This window comes from Cavia porcellus, unplaced genomic scaffold (assembly GCF_034190915.1).
Source record: "Cavia porcellus strain 051 isolate PalLab524CR breed Dunkin Hartley unplaced genomic scaffold, mCavPor4.1 scaffold_4, whole genome shotgun sequence".
NCBI lineage: Eukaryota > Metazoa > Chordata > Mammalia > Rodentia > Caviidae > Cavia > Cavia porcellus.
Genome location: NW_026947487.1, coordinates 120,052,887 through 120,072,471, shown reverse-complemented (window position 1 = coordinate 120,072,471; position 19,585 = coordinate 120,052,887). Strand labels below are relative to the sequence as shown.

Genomic DNA, 19,585 nt, shown 5'->3' with positions numbered 1-19,585 from the left:
GAGTCCCCACTGCCCTAACACCACCTTGCACCTCCCTGCCTGCAACCTGGCGGGTCAGTGGGCTGCACTCATGTCTCTTCTCACTTGTCTGGTTGCCCAGAGACGGGCAGGGATGACTCCTACCCAGGGGCCTTTACCCGGCACCCACTGTATGCCCCATCCCATCCTAGTGAGCGCCGGCTGGGGGCACAGGGAGGGTCTCAAGCCATGCCTGCCTTAGGACAGTGACGTCGGAGGCCCAGAAGGTGCCGCCCTGGCCAGTTAGACTCCCTCACATCCTCCCGGGTCCTCCCTCCTCACCCCTATTTTCCACTTAGGTGTTTCTGGAAAACGCCCACACTTGCGGCTGATTTCTGGGTTGGGAGCTCTGTGGTGCTGTGGGGGCTGATGGGGCTTTGGGCCAGGACCTGCACCTGACATGAGACACTGGGGGTGTCCTGGCAGACTCAGGGGCCAGAGCACCCACAAACATGCTTTCCTGGCAGTGGGGCCTTTGGAAACAGGACCTGTGGCACTGGGCCAGGAGGGAGCCCAGATGCGGGGAGGCAAGAGGGCAGGTGGCCTACGGCTGTTCCTGATGGGATTCTAAACTCAAAGCTCTTGTCTGGCCAGCAGAGTCCGCTGCACTGACCCTGGGACACTCAGGCCTGGGTCCCCTGGAGACCTGGGCTGAAGGTCAGCAGAGGTCATCCAAATGCTAGCCTATCCCCTGTGCCAGGCCAGTGGATGGCCCTGGCAGAGTCCGAGGGATCTCTACCAGAGGGTTGGTAGGGGCTAGACTGGGCACCAAGTCCCCCATTTTTTTTTTTTTTTTGAGACAGGGTCTCACTATGCAGTTCACGCTGGCCTTGAATTTGCAATGATCCTCCTGCCTCAGCCTCCCAAATGCTAGGATTACAGGCATGCCCCACAAAGCCCGGTTTAAGTCCTCATTTTAATGGAAGCTCCGCCCTCTCCATGGAGGACCACCGCACCTCCGCAATTCCATCAATCCCAGGGCCTCACTACCACTCATTTGCATGCTCCACTTCCATTGGCTACCACCAGGGGCGGGGCCAAGGATGGGGCAGGGCTTGGGAATCTGGGGCCAGGCTAGAGTCCTCCCCGGGTCATCCGGCTTGGAGGCAGGCTCTGGGGTTGTGGCTGGGCTGGAGAAGGGTGATTAGATTCTGGGGGACCTGCCCTGGCCAGGGTTTCAGTGTGGGGAGGGCAGGTGCTGAGGACTCCGGGAAGACAGATCAGAGGCTGCACAGCCACGATGCTGGGGTGCTGGGGACCAGGTCCTAAGTCCGGCTCCTCTGCAGGCCCTGCAGACTCTGCGGCTGGGCAGGGCCACCGGGTTTGGGGCTTCCTTTGCAAGCCAATGATGATGGTGAGGATTTTAGGGACCGTCACCGCTCAACCTCCCCTAATTTAGCTCTGGGGCACGGCTCCTCGCGGCTGCGAGCTGCGGGCAGTGGGCGCGCGGGGGCGTGAGTGTGTGCTTTTGTTCCTGGCATTTTGGCGGGGTAAGATAAGAGGAAACAGAACGGCTCCGAGTGAGCAGGCAGATCGATGACGGCGATAGCGGCTCCTCCACCGCCAGTATCGCCCCTCGTATCGCAGTTCCCTGTTCGTTCTTTCTTGTTGGGGGCCAGAAGGGTGGAACACACCCCCACACCTGCCTCCCTGCGTGGAGCCTGAGGTGGGTCCTCCCTTTCCCTGGCCCCATCCAGAAAGCTTGCCAGTCAGGTCAGCTTCTTCCGGGCGTGCCCAGGGCTAACTGGACGAGGTCAGGGGTCCCAGGGACAGCAGGCTGGGTGGGGCCAGGCCACAGAGCCTCCCCCAGGGCCATGCTGCTCTTCGCAGCCCTCTGGACCCTCCAGGTCCAGAAGTGCAGCTGGTTTCCCGGGTAACAGCAGGGACTTGAGTCCTTGTCTGTGGAGCTCCATCCTGGGGCAATCCTGGCCGGGCACAGCCAGGATGGCCAGGTCTGCCGGGCAGCTCTTAGGTCCCCAGCCCTCTTTTAGGGATGTGGAAACTGAGGCTTAGAGCAGGGAGTCTCCATGAGGAGGCCGAATCTTGCTCCCTCCTGCGTCCTGGGCAGGCTCTGTGCATCCCCCCAGTTTCCTGTGACCCCCGCGCAGCAGGTGTTGGGGATGGGGATGTGCGGTTCCGTCACCGCAAGAAGGGTGGGGGCCAGAGTCTTCACCTTCAGGGAGCTGCCGTCGAGGGCATGGGGAAGTGATGGCTTCGTTTCTGAGGCCTCCTTGAACGGGACCCCGGCCAGAACCCACTACACAGACAGAGAGACTGAGGCCAGCAGGAGGCCACCCCCCAGCTGCCTGTCCGGTCACTCTGCCCCACACTTATCCCTGCCCCAGTGTGCACCCCATTTTACGCCATGGGTTGGGCCTCCCGTCCTGTCGCAGGCCCTCTATGTACCAGGCCTTTCTCCTTCAGGTAGAGCAGCCAGGACCCCAGGAAAAGGCAGGCACTCACAGCGGTCAACACCCCAGTGCTTCCAGCCAAATGGAGGCCCAGAGCCGGACCAGCCTCCAAGCCAAAGTCCCAGCATGCTGTGTGACCTTGGGTTTGCCACTGGAACTCTCTGTGCCGAGTCCTCAGAGGAGAGGCCAGGTTCATGTGTCCCTCGAAGGGCCGCCAGCAGTCAGGCTGGGCCTTGCACACAGCGAGTGCTCGACCCAACAGCACCACCAAGGACTCCAGAGTCACCCCAAAATGTCCCCAGCCCCCACCCAGGACTCCTACCTCTGCAACCCCAGTGACACTTATTTCTAAAGTCACTTAAAATAGAAACAAAGGGTGGGGCCAGGGATTTAGCTCAGTGGCATAAGCACCTGCCTGGCAGGTATGAGGTTGTGAGTTTGTCCCTAGTACCAAAAAAATAAAATAAAATAAAATAAACCAAGGGGCTGGGGATATAGCTCAGCAGCACAGGGCCTGCCTGGCAAGCACGGGGTCCTCAGTTTGATTCCCAATGCTCCCCTAAATAAGCACATAAACAAATAAACAAACAAACATACCAAGAAGCCTGGAGTGCTAAATGTAATCCCAGCACTCAGAAGGCTGAGGCAGGAAGATCACTGTGTTCAAGGCCAGCCTGACCCAGCAAGACCCTCTCTCAAAAATAAAAAATACAAAACAAATCAAAACAAAAAACCTGCAAGAGAGGAAACAGCCCCATCCTATGTCCACTGGGAGCCCAGGCAGGCCTCTGCCAGCCAGGCTCTCGGATGTGACACTGCCATGCCTCAGCTTTCCTCCGACAGTGGGTGCCAAGCCCGGTAGGCGCTGCTCCTGTCCCTCAGTGGGAGGATTAGCCACACACTGGGCCTGATCGCAGCCAATCGCTCCATCAGCGCTGGATCTCGGATCAGCTGAAGGAGACAGCTTTATCCAGACAAGCGCGGCGATGGCACCTGAGTCCCATCTGAGAGCTGCCTGTCACACGGCCGGGCGGAGATGGCACGGGTGGGAGGGGCAGGGCTGCTGGGCTTGGACCTTCGCTGAGCACCTGCAGGTGACCTGACTCTCTCCTGGGGGCAGCACTCCTGTGAGGCAGGCACTGTTCCACGCCTGTGACAAGTGAGTAAACTGAGGCACCAGAGCCTGTGCCCACAGCTGGGCCCACACAGCCATTCCAGGATCCCTCTGGCTTCAGCGGGTGGTGCAGGCCCTGGAGCCCTCCATGCTACCTGCCACAGGCCCTCTGCTCTCTGCTTGCCTGCACCGGCCAGTCCGCTGTGGCCCACGTGGCACTGGACCTGGCCCCATACCCAGTCGCCCCGTGGACCTGGGCACTGCCATTCCTAGGCTGGCCAAGAGCGCCAGCCACAGGCTCCCCTCCAGGGGCTCCTCGCTCCCCAACCTCCTCCCTACCTTCTTTTTCAAAAACATAATTTATCTGTGTATTATCAAGAAATCCAGACACTTTAATCAGTGAGCTATGAAGTCAGAATTTCCACTCTTATCTGCGGGAGGAGTGGAAACGGAGGAGATGGCGCGAGGATCGCTGGTGGGGAATGTTAATGGGAGGGAGGCTGGGCCAGTGGCCACCGAGACGCCGCTATCTCCTCCATTATCGGGGCCGTATCTCGCCAACCATCTCAGCGCAGTAATGGGGCCAGTTCAACTTTCCGAGTTATCACAGGAGCTGAAACCTGCGGCCGCCAGAGGCCCGGACAGGGAGCCAGTGCAGGGACCCGGCTCAGCGGCGTGGGGAGCGAGCGAGGCGGCTTCCAGGCCTGGGTGCCCATGACCGCCTGGGACAGGACGCTGCTCAGGCTCGGGATGAGGCCACTGGGGCAGCGCAGAGTCCCTGGATGGGAGGAGGGCAGGTGGCAAGGGGCAGGTCAGGCAGGATAAATGTCCCCTGTCCGCATCGAGTCTCACACAGACCCAGCCTTGGGAGCAAGGGTCCAGGGAGCACGCCCTAGGCAAGCCACCCCGACCTAAGCTGGGCTCAGTGGTGCACACCTGTAATTCCCGCCCTCTCAAGGCCAAGGCAGGAGGGTCACCTCAATCCTAACCAGCCTGAACTACACAGGAAGAGCCTATCTTGAAAAACCAAAAACGACAACAAACACCCCTGCAGCCATGCACCGTCTCCCTCCCAGGGGAAGGAGCAGCACCCAGGGGTCTGTGCTGGACTTGCCCATTAAACTCAGTAAGCTTCAAGCTCCCCGTCTGGGCCTCCTGGAAGGCTGCTGGAAAGCCGCGCAGTGATACACAGCTGCATCCCGGCTACGTGGGAGGCTGGGACAGGAGAATCCTGAGTTCTACTCTATCTCAAAAATCAAAGGGCCGGGGATGCAGCTCCATGGTAAAACATACCTAGCACACATGAGGTTCTGGGGAGTGCACGGTGCTGGGCACGCTGTGGGCACAGCTGACCCTGACAATCTCAGGGGGCACCGCTGGATGGGCTTGTGGGAGGCTCTGCAGGGCCCTGGCAGCCAGTGGTGCCATGTGGGGCTCCTCTCTTGGCCCAGGGGATACAGTGGAGTCTGAGGTAGCACAGACTGCCCAGTCCCTGAGGGTCCAGCAGTGCCCAGGCCAAGTGTCCTGTGGCTGGATGACCCTGTCTCTAGGTCTAGAGGGGGAACCTGGGCAGAAGGGAGTATCCCCCCCCCCACCGTGGCCTCTGGCCCCTGGGCCTGACTTTGGGTGGGGAACAAAGAGAAACTGAGGCAGGAGTACGTGGCAGGTGCTAGAGTCCAGGACAGATGAGAAGAGCCAGAGCTCAAAGTCAGGTGCCAGCAGGGCTTGACTGAGCAGGCGCAGGGAGGGGCTGCAAAGGATGCAGCAGTGGTGTGTATGTGGGGGGCTGCCTGACCACATAGTGGCCAGACTGTCTCCTCTGAGGTCTTGTGGGTTCCAGTCTGCAGGACTCGCTGAGCTGCACGAGCACCCTGCATGGCCAGAGCCTGCTCCATGACCTGCAACCCACTAGCCAGGGAGCTGGAAGGGAGGCTCAGCACAGCTCACAGCCTTGACTCTGGGGTCCCCGCCTGATCCCGTGGCTGCCTGCAGGAAGTTCCATCAGACCTTGGCCCAGGGACACAGGTCCCCAGCTGGGCATGGGGCAGGCTCATGTGGCTCTGTTTCCACAAGAACAGCTCACTGTGCTGTGTGATTCCCAGGCGGCCACCTACCCTCTCTGGTCTTCCATTTCTTTCATGCAAAGTAGGCCCAGCATCCCAGTGTATGTGGGGGTCTGAGTGATACGGGTAGACAAGGTACTGCTGGGCTAACACTGCTGGGGACCCTGCCCCATCATGGCTGAGGGAAGGGCCAGGCCCTGCCTAGCTGAGACCTCTCCCGGCTCTCAGCAGCCTGATCCCCACACTACAGTGGGGAGGCTGCAGCCAGCTGGCCCAGAGAGGCTAAGCAGGGTGCAGGTGGAGGGGGCCGTTATCTGCCTCTCCAGCTCTGCCCAAGGTCAGCGCCACATTCCTGCCCGGCGGCCCTTGAGGGGGAGAAGGAAGGGAGGAGCCAGGCTGGAGGCCCCAGGGCCACACAGGCAGGAGGGGGGCTGGCGGCCGGGTCAAGGTATTGCCCAGAGAGACCTCACCCATCCCAAACCAACTCCAGAGCCAGGGCCACAGATTCATACTTGTAACCCGGTCACTGTGATAGGCCCTGGCTGGAGGGAGGTGGCCGGGGCAGGAGGACATCCTCCTTCCTGCAGGCAGGAAGGCCCAGCACAGCGTCCGGCCCAGGGCCAAGTGTGCACCACGGAAGCACAGCTCCTGAAGACACACAGCCCGCCACGGGCCCAGGTCAGCACTCCACACTCGCACCCTGGACCTCAGCCGCAGCCATCTGACCGAAGGGTCACCGTGAGGCCAGCCAGGCCACAAGCCCAGTCCTGTCAGCATGGACCCCACAGCCCGGTTCCTGAGCCCTCATGGGGGCCACCCAGGGTCCCTCTTAAGCCCCTAGCTATTCTCAGTCTCCTTGGACTCCTGGACACCGAGCCCGGCAGCAGGGAGGGCACGTCAGCCCTTCCTCGGCACCAACACAGCAATGGAGCGGGCGACCCTGGCCGAGGCCACTCAGCTTGCTGCCCTGGGCCATGGCCCACCAGGTGACAGCTGTACTCAGGGCTCCCTGCTGCCACCTCGGGACTGGGTCCATCCACAAGTCTGGGGACACCCTGAGGCAGCCCCTGCAGGGGCCCTCCCAGGCTGAGCAGCACATGCTTCTGGGCCCTACAAGGCCTCTTGTCCTCCTCTAAAGAGCAGAAGTCCCAGGGACCCGGGACAGCATCCTCACCCTGGGGCCTTCCAGAGTTTGGTGAGGGAAGGAGGCGTGGAGGGCGGCTGAGGACGGCCGGAGGCCCAGCCTGGAGAAGGCAAGTTCCACGCCAAGGCTGAACCGCACGGTGCCCGCCAGGATGAGCAAGGGAGAGAGGCCAGGCAGCAAGTAGCGTTGTCAAAGGATCCCCGAGGCTGCTCCATGTTGGGTTCTCTGTTAAAGCCCCTCTTCTGCCTCAGATACCCTGCAAACCCGAGATCCTGCCAATCACAGGGAGGAACAGGACGGGGTGGCAACAGGGCTCCTCCACGTTTCCCCCAGCAGTGCCCGGGGACAGGTGCTTCCTCCCCATCCTGCAGGTGCAAAGACTAAGGCTCCCATGGGCAGACCCTGCCCACAGTCCTCCAGATAGGGAGTGGCCGAGCAGACACAGGAGCCCATGTGCCCTGCCACATCACACAGGGCATCTGCTGGCCCTCAATGGGCACACAAGGCAGACCCACTCCTGACCACGGGTGGCTTGTGGGACCCCAGGCCATGGCTGCTGGGCAGGTAGAGGCTCCACAGGGCTGAGGATGGCTGTGCAAAGGTTTGGGGGAAAGGGTGCTGAAGGGTGGGTCCTGGCCTGGCTGTGGGGACTCAGAGAGGGTGGCTTGCCGTGGTCACATGTTGGATGCAGTGGAAGCTGCCCCTCCTGCAAGGTTCTGCTGCCCCAGCCCCACAGGCCCTTTCTGCCTAGCCCATCCTGCTGTGGGGGACAGGAGGGGTCTGCAAGGCTGTGGCCTTAGTTTCCCCCTCTGTGAAATGGGGACAAGGCTTGCAGGAGACCCCAGGGTACAGGCAGCTGGGCAGGAGCCCAGCCAGGCCTCTGTGTACCCAGGCCTGGGTCCACCATGGCGATACCCATCAGGGAGGCAACAGCTGCCTCCAGGAGGAGGCCTGTCGATGGCAGATAGGCCAAGCGAAGCATTATTCACGAGCCCGTCAAGCCCCAGGAACGTCTGGTTGGCATAGAAACAGGAGATAAGGGGCACAATTAATGGCATCGCATTCCCTCCTCCTTTCTTCCCAACTGACCCACTTAAATCCCAGCGTGCTTGGTGCCATGCTGGGTTCCTGGTGACCTCCCGGGAGGGGCTCCCACTAAGGCACTGGGTCTGGGGCTCAGGCCTGGAAGGGCCGGACAAGGCCTCCCCATGCTGTGGGGTCTTGGGCTGCTGGGCAGCAGGCAGTGGGCAGGGCTGCAAGGGACCCCCAGAGCCCATTTCACAGAGGTGGAGACCGAGGCAGAGGCTCGGGCAGCAGCCAAGAGTGTGTGCAATGGCACCTTTAAAGGGCAGGGCCAGGCTGCCACAGCCAATGCCTTTGTTTTTGTGGGCAAGAAACTTACTTTCTCTGAGCTGCCCTGGAGCCTGGTGGTGTAAGGGCAGAGCGGCATATCCTCGGGCAGGCACGGAGCAAGCACCCTGGATGCCAGCTGCAGTCAGCACCAGCCTGGGTCCCCAGGACATGGGGACCTGGGGGGCAAAGTGTGTGGGTGGTGGGGCTTGGCCAGGGTGCTGGGTCCCTCCACGTGTCCTGGGCCCTGCACTCCCCGACCTGGATGCAGGTGCAGTGGCAGTCACCGCAGGGGCGATGGTGGGCGGTGACAGCAGGGATGGCAGGACTCACTCTCACAGGGGCTCCTACACGGACATTCTCACACCTTCTCCAGCAAGGGCACCAGGGGGTGACCTCAATGCTGTCACAGGGCTGGAGGGCACTGGAATGCAGCCCCGGGCGGAGGAGCTCCCCCAAGGGACGCCCTCAGCACTCTGCACCTCTGCATGGGGACTGCCACCCCCCACCCCACCCCGCCATAAGTGAGGCTGGCCCATACTGGGCGCTGGGACAGACGGCTTTGAGGTTTGGGGTGAATTAGTCATCCTGTGGCCACCAATAATTTGCTTAATCAAACTCTGAGAATGTGTGAAAATGTGCCTTGGCGGGGGCAAATCCCCCCCAAGCCCTTGACCAGGTCAGGCCCAGGTCCATTAAGTGGGCCTGTAACAGCTCCAGACTGACCTGGGGGCTCCCAATGGTGGGGGGCTTATTCTTACCCCCATTTCCCAGAGAAAGAAACTGAGGACAAGTGGTCCCCTTCCACACCCACATCCCGACCTCCCTTCCCTGTCTCTGGCACACTCAGCTCTTCCCTCTCCAAACAGCCAGAAGCCCCGGCCCATTCCCTCAGAGCCTGAAACGGAGGCCCCCACGGCTGGTCTCTCTTCACAGCAGACGGGCTGCAGGCCACATCTGAGTAGGGTCCCCAATCGATCCCCAGTTCCCCACTAGTCTCAGCTGTAGGGGCAGTCGGCCCAGGGCTGCACAGCCAGTGCACCATGAAAACCTGCCGTGGACGGACCTTCCCTTGATTTGGGAGAACTGCTGGAAAACCATGGGTTCCCACACAACAGTGGGGCCATGGAAACCACCTTGGTGTTTTCTTCCAGAAAACTCCAGGCAGGTTACACCTAGCCCTTGCCAGGAACCACAACAGCCCAGCATGAATCAGGGGAAAACACCCTCGGTGGCAGGTGACAAACCGCCCAGGGCCAAAAGCGAGCACTACTTATTAGGACTTAGGGGCGGGGTGTCCCCCTCTGGGCTGGCAAAGTCAGTTTGCTTGTTCTGACGGACCGTACCACCGGCCGCAGGGGGAGGAGCAACTTCTTGGCAAGTGACAGTGTCCGGGAAAGCACCCCAGATGGACAGCGCCTGGCCCCTGCTGCCCTGCCGGACGCCCCCGCACTGCCGTGCCATGAACTGGCCGGGCCTGGAGGCCCCAGATAAGGCCTCTTATCGCTCTTGGCGATCACCATCCAGCCGGCTGCCCCGCACTTATCGCTGCTCACATCGACCGGGGCAGAGGGGAGCTCGGTGAGCTGGGGGGCGCCAGGGGTCTGAGGCTGCGTCCTGCCCCGCACTCCCGCCAGTGCCCCCCTCACCTATCGTCGCAGCCATCTGGCCGGCCAAGGCCGTGCTCCCGACGCACCCTCCCCCAGCGCCCACGTTTGAAGTTAATAAATGGAAGTGCCTATCACAGCCACCATCGGCTGCGCCCTTATCAGCGCGGCACATCTATCTGTGAGCAGCACAACAAAAGGCACACAGAGGCTCGGGCAGCTGCGCCGGGCTCTGAAGGGGCGCCGGGTCCCCTCCCCTCCGCACCCTGCCCGGCCACAGGTGAGGCTGGGGCGCCACACGTGTAGCTCTCTCTGAGCTCTCCATGAGCGGCTGTGGGCACCCAGTGGGCGGACACCATGGCTCCTTGACAATCAGCGTTCACATCTTAACTTGCTTAGATCTACCAGGGGGAGGAAGTGCCTAGGAGCCCAGGGCTGCAGGAGGGCCCTGGCCCCACTCCTGAGTCTGGCCCCCTCCAGCCCAGGTCCAGGCCTCCACCCTACACAGCTCCTGTCCTGTGAGGTGACCTGGGCTGGGCACCGCTCTGCCCCTGTGGCCTTATCTGCACTGGAGATCCTTTCCCAACCTGCGATCTCCCTGCGCAAGCTATCTGCATTTCTCATCAGGCTGGCTCTCGCTCTCTCTCTCTCTCTCTCTCTCTCTCTCTCTCTCTCTCTCTCACACACACACACACACACACACACACACACACACACACCAAAGAACAGAACCGGGCAGAGAAACACAGAGAGGAACACAGCGAGGAGGGGAAAAGAAACCAGAGAATCAACGGGGATGGCGACCTGTGGGTGGTTTTAATACTTGAGTTGACAGGATAGGAGGCGACTTTCAGAAAATAAGTCCCATGTGCACCTGGGGGTTGGCTGCCTCCCCCGACCTCAGAAGTGGGGACACGCACAGGCCAGTGCACCCAAAGTGCTGGTGGCAGTGGTGGGCACTGGGCAGCAGTGGGGTCTCTGACTCCTCTCCTTCCTTAGTGGCCAGGGAGAGGCGGGAGCACTGGCCACAGAGGCGCGAAGTTATTATTGGCACAGGGCGGGGAGCTTCCTGTGCTCTCACTCCTTCCTAGCACAGCCAAGTGGTCCTGTACCCCAGAGCCCCAGGTAACGCCAGGCACTCTTAACTTGGGGGCATCAGCAACGCGGGCCACTCAGGTACTGCCCAGAGGCCGGCCGTGGGAAACTTGGATGTCCGAAGGGGCAACGCCAGGGCAGCCGTGGGAGCTCCCTCATGGACTACACGTGGGGAGGGGACAGATCCCGGCGGACACTCCAGCCGCGCAGCCCCTGGGCGGTGGGAGTTTGGCTCAGGAAGCCCGCGGCACCTCCACCTCCTGCCACGCGGCTCCGCGGCCAGCATCGAGGTGGGCACTGCTGCCCGCCACTCGGCCATGTCACTTAGCTTTCCTGTTCCCGAAGCCCAGGTGCCCCCTCTGCTCCCAGGTCTCTTCCTCCCTCCAGATACAAAGCCTGGGAGAGTCGAGCACAAGATAAGATCACAATTTCAGCCCGTCCCGACAGAGTGATCTTATCAGGATGGGACTTGCAGAATGGAATATTTTAAACTTTATCTGAGCCCAGATCCGGGCCGCCCTATCACCGCACCATCTCGGCGAGACGGGGGAGGGGCAGGCGGGCGGCGACCGCGCCCCTCAGGGACCCAGAGCCAGCCGGGGCTCGGGGCGCGGGGGGCGCGAGTGAAGGTCGCGGGCACCGCGGGGACGCGCGCCGGGACCGGTCCGGGGCGGGCAAAGTTTGACTCACGCCTGATCTGCCGGGGGTTGCTCTGCTTCCTCCTGGACATGTCTCCGCCTCTAGCCCCGGGCGGGCGGCGGCGGGCGGAGGGGGCGCGGCGGGGCCGCGGGGTGGCTCATGCCCCCGGCGCCCGGGCTCCTCGGCCGCCGGCCCACGCCCCGCCCGCCGCCCGGCGTGGAGCGCCCGAGGCCCGAGGCCAGGCCCCGGTTGCGCGGTGCGGGCGGGCGGCGGGCTGTGCCGGCTCTCGCTCCCGCGCAGCCGCCGCCGCCGATCGGCTCTGCTCAATGAACTGCGGGCGGCGAGCGCCGAACCCTCGGCTGCGGCCGGGGCGCTGCGGGCGGGCGGGCGGGCGGGCGGGGCTGCGTCTGCGGCCGCCGCGCCTTAGCCACGCCCCGCTCGGCCGAGGCCCGCCCCCAGCTCCGCGGCCACGCCCGCCTTCCCCGCTCTGGCCCCGCCCTGTCCGTCTCGGCCTCTACAGCGTTGGCTCCTCCCCGCCAGGCGCGGCCTTCTCAGCCTGGCTCCGCCCTCCCCCGCGCTGGCCCCGCCCCGCCAGGCGCGGCCTCCTGACGCCGGCCCCGCCGCCCGCCCTCCTCCACGCTGTCTCCTCCCCGCCGGCTGACCTTTCTCAGCACTGTCCCCACCGCTCCCGCCCTGCCCAGCCTCGGAGCCGCAGCCGCACCGCCGCCTGACAGGCCCTCTCCCTCCTCTGGCTGGCCCTGCCCCACGCTCGCCCCACCCGGCCCCGATGGGCTTCTCCGCGCTCGCCCCGCCCCCTGGAGCCTGGACCCCACCCCTAGTCCCGCCCCCGTTGCTTCCGCCCCGCCCCTCCGTCTGGCCCCGCCCCCTCTAGCCTGCCCACCCTTGCGAGGACCCGCCCTCTCCGTCATGGCCCCCTCCAGACTCCCCCCCATAGCCCTGCCCAGCGCCAGTCCTGCCCAGTGCCGGCCCCACCCCTGCCCCTGATAGCCCTCCATCCTCCTACCCACCTCTCAGGGCCCCTGAGGCTGTGGCCCAAGGCCCATTGCGCTCCCCCGCCCACAGCATCAGGTCCTCCAGGCTTCGATACCCCCACCCCCACCCCGCACCCCACTCCTGGGCTCCGGCTCTCAGGAAGCCCGAGGTGTCGGGCCCACTTGAGTCTCTGACCACACTTGGGGTGCTGAAGGGCCCCAGAGCCAAAACTCTGACAATCCATCTCTACCCGAGGGCAGTGGGACCTCTGCTCCCTGGGCAGAGGACGGCTGGCTGGGCCTGGGGTGCTGTCCACCTTGAGCCCATCCTGCCCCGAGGCAGCCTAATCAGTGGGTCCGCAGCCCGCTGAGGGACCCACCCTCTTGTTCTGCGGTGTAGTCTCAGCAGTGACCCCATTTTCCAGGTACTCTGAGGCTGGGGTCATGATCAAGGTCACGCAGGTTACAGGTTGTCCCAGTTCCCCGTGGAATTATGTTTTTTCTTGAATTTTGGGCTGCAGTTGATGCCTGACCCTGCCCTGATATTCACAGACAGGGAGTCAGCAGGCCCCGGGGGCTGGTGGGAAGATGGCCTTCCAGAGAGGACAGCTGGACCCTGCCCAGCTGGCTCAGGAGAGCATAGTGTGGTACGGCTCTCACCATCGCCGGCATCAAGGACAGAGGTTTGGGGACCCCGGGATGGTGGTGGTGTCCAGCTCAGAAGGCAAAGTCTCCGGTCCCGCAGCCGTCCTCTGCAGAGAGTGACCAGTGGGATGGAGGCTGGGACCATAGGGGGGGACAGGCACTGTCCTACGGTGTTGAAGTTCTCTCAGCCTGGGCTAGGGGAGGGGCTGCTTTGCAGGACAGGACCAGGTGTGCAGACCCGGGTGGGCGGGTCAGGCTTGAGACGAGAGCTGCTGGAAGAGCCGGAAGTCCATGCACAGGTGGATGCTGAGGGTCAGCAGGAGAAAGACCCGTGGCATCCACGAGCCCCCTGAGTGTGGGGTGCAGGAGGGAAGGACAGTACCCCCTGCTCTGCCTGACCGGATTTCCTCTGATGGCCTCCATGTAGCCGGAAAGACCTAAGTCCCGAGGTCAGAGGGGCAGAGGCAGAACCCCGGAGACGGGCGGCTGGCACACAGAGCCTGTCCACCAGGGCCCTCCTCGGCATCCGTGGAGCCCAGTGCAGTATGTTTAAAAGCCAGGGCCCCGGGGCAGGGAAAGCACAGTGCCAAGCGTTTAGCTGGCAGCTCTGTGCCCGCTGGAGCCCTGTCTGCAGCCTCTTCCTGGTGCTTGCCTCTCTCCGCCCTCCGGGGTTTGCTCTTGGCAAGAGCGCTTGCTGAGGCTGCTGGGCACCAGGTCCGAGGGTGTCCGACAGGGTCACCAGCCACCCTCACCACCCCCAGCTCCCACTGTGAGCCTGATTTTCACTTGCCCCTTTGGGTCACTGAATGGCCAGTCACACCCAAGGCCACCGGCAGAGAAAGCGGGATGGCACTCACCTGGCCCCACTGCTCACCCCGAGGTGGCCCTGAGTGAGCTTGGCCACAGACCACCAGCCAAGGCCCAGGCCTCCTGCTCACCTGCGGGCTCCCAGGACTAATCGTGTCCCCTGTCCCAGGTTGTCCTGGAGGTGCCAAGGTGGCCACCGACCCCATACTGGGTGCACCCTGGGTGATGTCACCGTCGCTATCTGAGAGCTCCTTGGGGTACTCACCCTCCCTCACCTGGTCTCGAGAGCTCTGGTAGTGGTGAGCACTTCCTGGCAGGAGGTGGCAGAGCAGGTCCTGGGACACAGGGCAAATGGTGGCCCAGGGCAGCCTGAGAGCCTCCCCTGGGAAGGGTTTCGGTGTGGGCGCAGTGTGGTGGGCACAGCCCTCTTCATCCTTCTGCTCCGGAGTCCGAGGAGGGAGTCTGGGGCTGGAGCCCAGAGTGGGGGGGCTGGCCGAGCCGCCTCCTCACCCCAGCTCCTGCAGTGGCTGCTCACAAGACCAAGGACTCACAGAACTCCGCGGGTGTGCCGGGTGGAGGTGTGCAGGGCAGCATGGTGGGACAACAGGGGTGCGGCCACTGGGAGGTGCACTGTGGGGTCGGCAGCATGCAGAGGGCAGGCAATTGCACAGAGACACCCCATCCACTTTATCCCGTTCTGCATGGTATGTCCATCCCCACACCCTGCCCCACACCTCCATCACCCATCACCCAACCTGTATCTCCCCACGCTGTCCCCACAGCCATCTTGCCCCAGTGCAGGCTGCAGCCTGTGGGACCTTCCCTAGGACTGCTCACCAATGCCTGGCCCTGCCTTAATTTCCAGTCCTCCTTGCTAGTAGGTCTAGATGTTCTGTGGCCACAGAACCTTGGCACAAACTGTTTGGGCTGCTAAGTGCATCCTCCCTCCCAGGCCCAGCCTGCTCACCTTTCCTGAGGGAGCCCCAAGGCCTCTTCAGCACATAGCTCCCCACGACCCTGCAGAGCAGTGGCAGGAGTGATGACCTGGAGTGCTTTTGGGTGCAGGCTGTGCGTCACCCCACAGTCTGCCCATAGTAGCTCCCCAGGGAAGAGCTGTTAGAGTTGCCTTTTGCTAGCTGAGTGGACTAAGGCACGGAGAGGTGGGCTCCGCAGCCTGAAGCCACGTGGCAGGTAAGTGGTCGGCAGGAAGTGCCCTGGTCTGGAGGGGATGCTGGCGGCGGCCCTGGAGGAGGGGCCCCAGTCCCTGGCCTTGCCCTGGCCATCATCCCCAGGTCCTGGGGAATCTGTCAGCGCTGGCTCAGGCGAGAAAGGTTTCATCGGCTTCCTAAAGAGTGTTAAGCACCACGTGGGCAGCAAGGTAAACTGAGCGTGGGACAGCAGGCACTTGGGAGGCAGCGTTCATGGGCTGTAGGGCGCTGTCGGGCCACCCAGTTGCCAAGGCTCTGGAGTCCAAGCTGGCCAGTCGTCCTTGTGCTGGGGGCCTGCCAGCCTGCCGACACCTACGCCAGTGGCCTGAGGCTGGTGGGGAGACACACACACGCCAGCCTGGAAGTCCCCTGGCAGCCAGGATCCTCGGGGCACAACCTGGGTCCCTTCTCCCGGCCAGCAGGGTGGTGCCCCACAGACAGGAAGGACGCCAGACAGGTCCTGACCTCGGGGCTCGGTGGGGGCTGCATTCTCCTCCTGCCCACAGGCGGCACACAGCCTGTTGTGGTCCTGCGCCCTGGCAGGGGTTTGGGCAGGGGACCCTGGGCACACATGCGCAGCAGAGAAGGCGGGAAAGGGTCAGCCCTGCTGCTGCTCAAGTGGGCGCTGAGGTCCCCAGAGGCCGCTGTGAAGGGAGGGCCAGGTGTGGGGGCATGTCCTGGAGGGGATGAGATCGTCTGCTGGGGGCTCTGCTCCTGTGGGAGACGCACCCCTACCCACTGCCCTCCCTGGATCAGGCCGCGCAGCGCTGCGCCCTGAACCTTGGATGCTGTGAGCCCCAGAAGCCTCTCCCTGTGAGCTGGGGCTGCAGCCCCCCATACTTGGGGAGGATGGAGCAGCAGGGAAGAGAGGCCAGTGCGCAGAGCCCCAGAGAGGGCCCTGCGGACCCCGGCCCGGGCACAGCTGGTGGCTGACCAAAGCAGCAGGGTGCTTGGAGCCAGCTCGGGCCTGGGCTGCAGAGGCTGGAGGGACTGCCGGGCGGGCGTGTGCCCGGGAGGGAGCTCACCCTGGTGAAAGCATGCCTGCTTGCTGTGCTGCTGGGCAGGGACCACGAGGAAGCACGCAGTCGCCCGGATGTGACACGGTGGCCTGTTCCCAGCCTCTCTAGCCAGGAAGAGACTGTCCCTGTGACGGGCGACCTCAGAGGCCAGTGTGGACTGTCCCGCAGACCCAGTGTCTGGGGGCAGAGCACAGCGGGTCAGAACAGGACCCCGGGATGAAGTGAGACGCACAGTTCTTCTGGGGGGCAGGGCTGGGCCAGGCTGGACCTCGGAACCAGAACCACCTGGCCCACAGCTGCTGTGTGATGTCCTTTCCGGGCCTCCTGCGCAGCAGCGTCCGTGACTGTGACCTCCACCCTGTGCTCCACATCCATGCCACAGAGGGGACACCCAGCGGGGTGGCCTGATGGGGATAGTGGGCCCAGGCCAACACTGAGCCAGGATGGGGCTCCTGGGGTGCCTGGCAAGGGGTGGTATACCACGCAGATGGCCAAAGATGGCTGCTGTGATGGTTTAAATAAAGCGCAGTGCCTGAGTCCCCCCCCCCCCATGGGTTCTTTGGCTGGCTGGTCAGTAGGATGTAGCCAGCCTGGTGTCCACTCCTGAGCTGGGGTTAGCCACTGGGTCCTGAGGCTAGTGGAGAGGACGCCAGGCCCAGCTGGTGCCACCAGGCCCACAGGACACAGATTCATGGAAAGTCCTGAGAAACTGCTTGTTTTGGGGGTTTGTGACACCACCGGCTGTGTTGGGGACAGAGGAGTTAGGGGTTGCAGGCAGAGCTGGGGGAGTGGTGTGGGCCCCCATGCAGCTCCCCGCAGCGGGCTCAGAGCGGGGAGGATGGTAACAGTCCTGGGGGTGATGAGTGTGCGGAGCTGGAGGTTCCTGGATACCACCTCCTTCTGTCCCTCAGCAGTGCCCGGCAGTCTTACAAGACCCTTTCACAGAAGGGAAACTGAGGCTGGGGCTGAAGTCTAGCCCCTCCCGGAAGTCACCATGATCCACTGGAACTGAGTGCCAGGAGGAGCTGTGAGCACTGTGGCTGCTGAGCCAGGGGCCACTGAGTGGAGGAGAGCTGAGGCCCAGCCAGAACAATAGCTGGCCGAGGTCTCTGGCCCTTAGCCTGACTGCCCCATGCCACTAGCCACAAGCACCTGTCCTCCTGGGGTCCTGGGGCAGTGCAGGTCCAGGTGCGATCTGTTCCTCCAGACCTTTGCTGTGGAAGGGCAGCTGCTGCCTCCTCTATCTGCCTGGCCCTGCCAGGGCAGAAGGCCAGTGGCCTTGAGCTGCTGCCCCCACGGCTGAGCTGGAGGTCAGTGAGACACTGCCCTGTAGGCAGGGGTTGTGGCCTTGGGACTGTGGGACGGGAGGGGCAGCCATGGCCTCGTGTCTGCCCACGCGTACCCTGAAGATGAACTGTGGCCCGAGGCCGGCACCGCCGTCCTTCCCTCTGCCCACTGCCTGCAGGGCTCCGCGAGCTGCTGTGGGTCTCCATGGCCTGCACACAGCTGTGGGCAGGACGGCAGCAGGACTCCGTGTGCTGCAGCCTCCAAAGATGCAGGTCCTATGGCCTTGAGCGGACACTTGGGCACCCCTGACTTCCAACCTCAGGTACAGGGACATGGCACCTCCCCGGAAGCCACCCGCGGCTGTCCTGAAACTGTTCCCTGGGTCTTTCTCGTCTGATTCTTCCTGCCAGGGAGTGATGTTCAGTGGCAGAATCTCTGGGGTCATCTGTATTGGCTCCCCAGGGAGGATGCACCCCACCTGCAGAAGTCTCAGTTGAGCCAGCCAGTGGGACCCCTTGGGTCACACTGCCAGCCCAGGTGTGGCCACCAGCCAAGCTGTGTGCCCTCGAAGCCTGCCCACCTGATGCTTCACTCCTGTTGTAGCTTCCAGGGAGGGGTTGGCCGTCGTGGGACATGACAGCCCAGCTCTGCTGGCTTGGGGGACCTCAGACTCTGGCATGGGAGAGAAGCCTGCTGAGGACAGGTACCTGGGCAGGTATAGTTTGTGGACAGCGACTTGCCCCTTGATTCCAGCAGGACATGACCTTTGCAGAAGCTGCTGGACCTTTGGGGGCAGGACGAGGCAGCAGATTTGGAGGGAGGGCACCTGTCCGCATGTGACCTGAGTACAGGTCTGCGTGTGGGGCTGTGTGTGCAACCCGGCACTGTGCATGTACCTGATGTGCACAGGGGACTTGCATGTCTGTCGTGGTCCCAGGACTGTGTGTGGGTGGGTGGCTCGGCAGCCCTCAGGCTGTGAGTCTGCCTTGCTGGGGGGAAGCTGAGGCAGGTTTGGGCCATGGTGGGCAGAGGCTGCTCCCCTGCCCATGCAGATGCTGCCACCTGGTGGCCAGGCCCTGCCATCCTGCACAGGTCTGCCGGCCGGCAGAAGTGGGCAGGCTCACCATCCCAGGCAGGGTCCAGGTGGTGTCCAGGGTCTGTCTCCAGGCAGGGTCCCGGTGGTGTGGAGCAGTGATGCCGAGCAGTTCCTGAGGTGGGAGGCAGGACACCAGTCCTCTGGTACATGTGACAGGAGTGCTGGAGGATCAGCAGCCCGACTGGGCCCCACGGGCTCTCCTCCAAGTCCCCTGGGCCTTCTGCTCCCCTTTTACTCCCCGGCCCCTAATATCCTCCTAGAAGGCCCCAGCTGGAGACCAGAGCCACAGTCACCACGCCAGATGCACCCTGTGACACAGAACACAGTGTGTCTGGGCTGGGGAGCAGACAGCCACGAACTCATGCACGAGGCCCCTGGTGGGCAGAACTCACGCCTGCAGACTGCTGACTGTGGCTGAGGCCTGCAGTGGGTGGAGGGTGGCTGGCTCAGAAAACTGCAGGATTTAAGGCTGGTGGGGGGGAGGCAGTGCGTCTCAGGAGACAGGCCATGCTGGGGCTGACCTGGAGGCCATGGCCCTGTGGTCTCCTGAGGAAGGGAAGGAGGCTGGGGCTGTGGGCGCCCGTCCTCAGCACATGTGCCAGGGTGGAAAGGGCAGCAGGTCTGCTCTGGCCATCCCTGCTGGAGAGGCCACTTGTCCCTGACCCTGGGGTCTCTGGAGCCATTCAAGACAGGGTGGCCGAGGGTTGGAGCCTAGAGGGCCTGCTGGTCATTCCTGAAGCTCTTCTCCTCCACTGCCACCCCAGGGTTCCAACCCAGGGCCAGAAGTTCTGGAAACAGAGTGGGGACTGCAGGGACGTCCCTGCCATGTCCTCCACTGCCAGCACGTCAGTGTATGGTGGTGTCCTGTGTGGCCATCAGGACCCTGTTCTGCCCAGGCTTCTGTCCTACCTGTAAACGGGAGGCAGAGTGGGGTCTCACCAAGCGTCCAGCCCACCCTGTGCCCGTGTGCCCAGGTCCCGTGTGTCCCCACAGCCCTGCTCCAGCATGTGATACACAGTGGCCCCAGGAAGAGAGGGACAACAGAGGCAGACGTGCTCTGGATCACGGTCTGGGACTCCGGGGAGCAGCA

The 19,585-nt window shown here is 63.2% G+C and overlaps 1 protein-coding gene across 2 annotated transcripts in view; it reads right to left on the bottom strand.

The window, feature by feature from the left end:
• Zfpm1 (zinc finger protein, FOG family member 1) overlaps positions 1-11,790 on the bottom strand; it is a 46,133-nt gene extending 34,343 nt beyond the window's left edge. The window contains exon 1 of one of the 2 annotated variants that reach the window (XM_063247800.1): positions 11,493-11,790. In XM_063247800.1, coding sequence (XP_063103870.1) covers positions 11,493-11,532 — 40 coding nt within the window. In that variant the 5' untranslated portion in view covers positions 11,533-11,790. The remainder of the gene's footprint in view (positions 1-11,492) is intronic. The other variant, XM_063247799.1, reaches the window with a different exon arrangement.
• Positions 11,791-19,585: the final 7,795 nt, after the last annotated feature.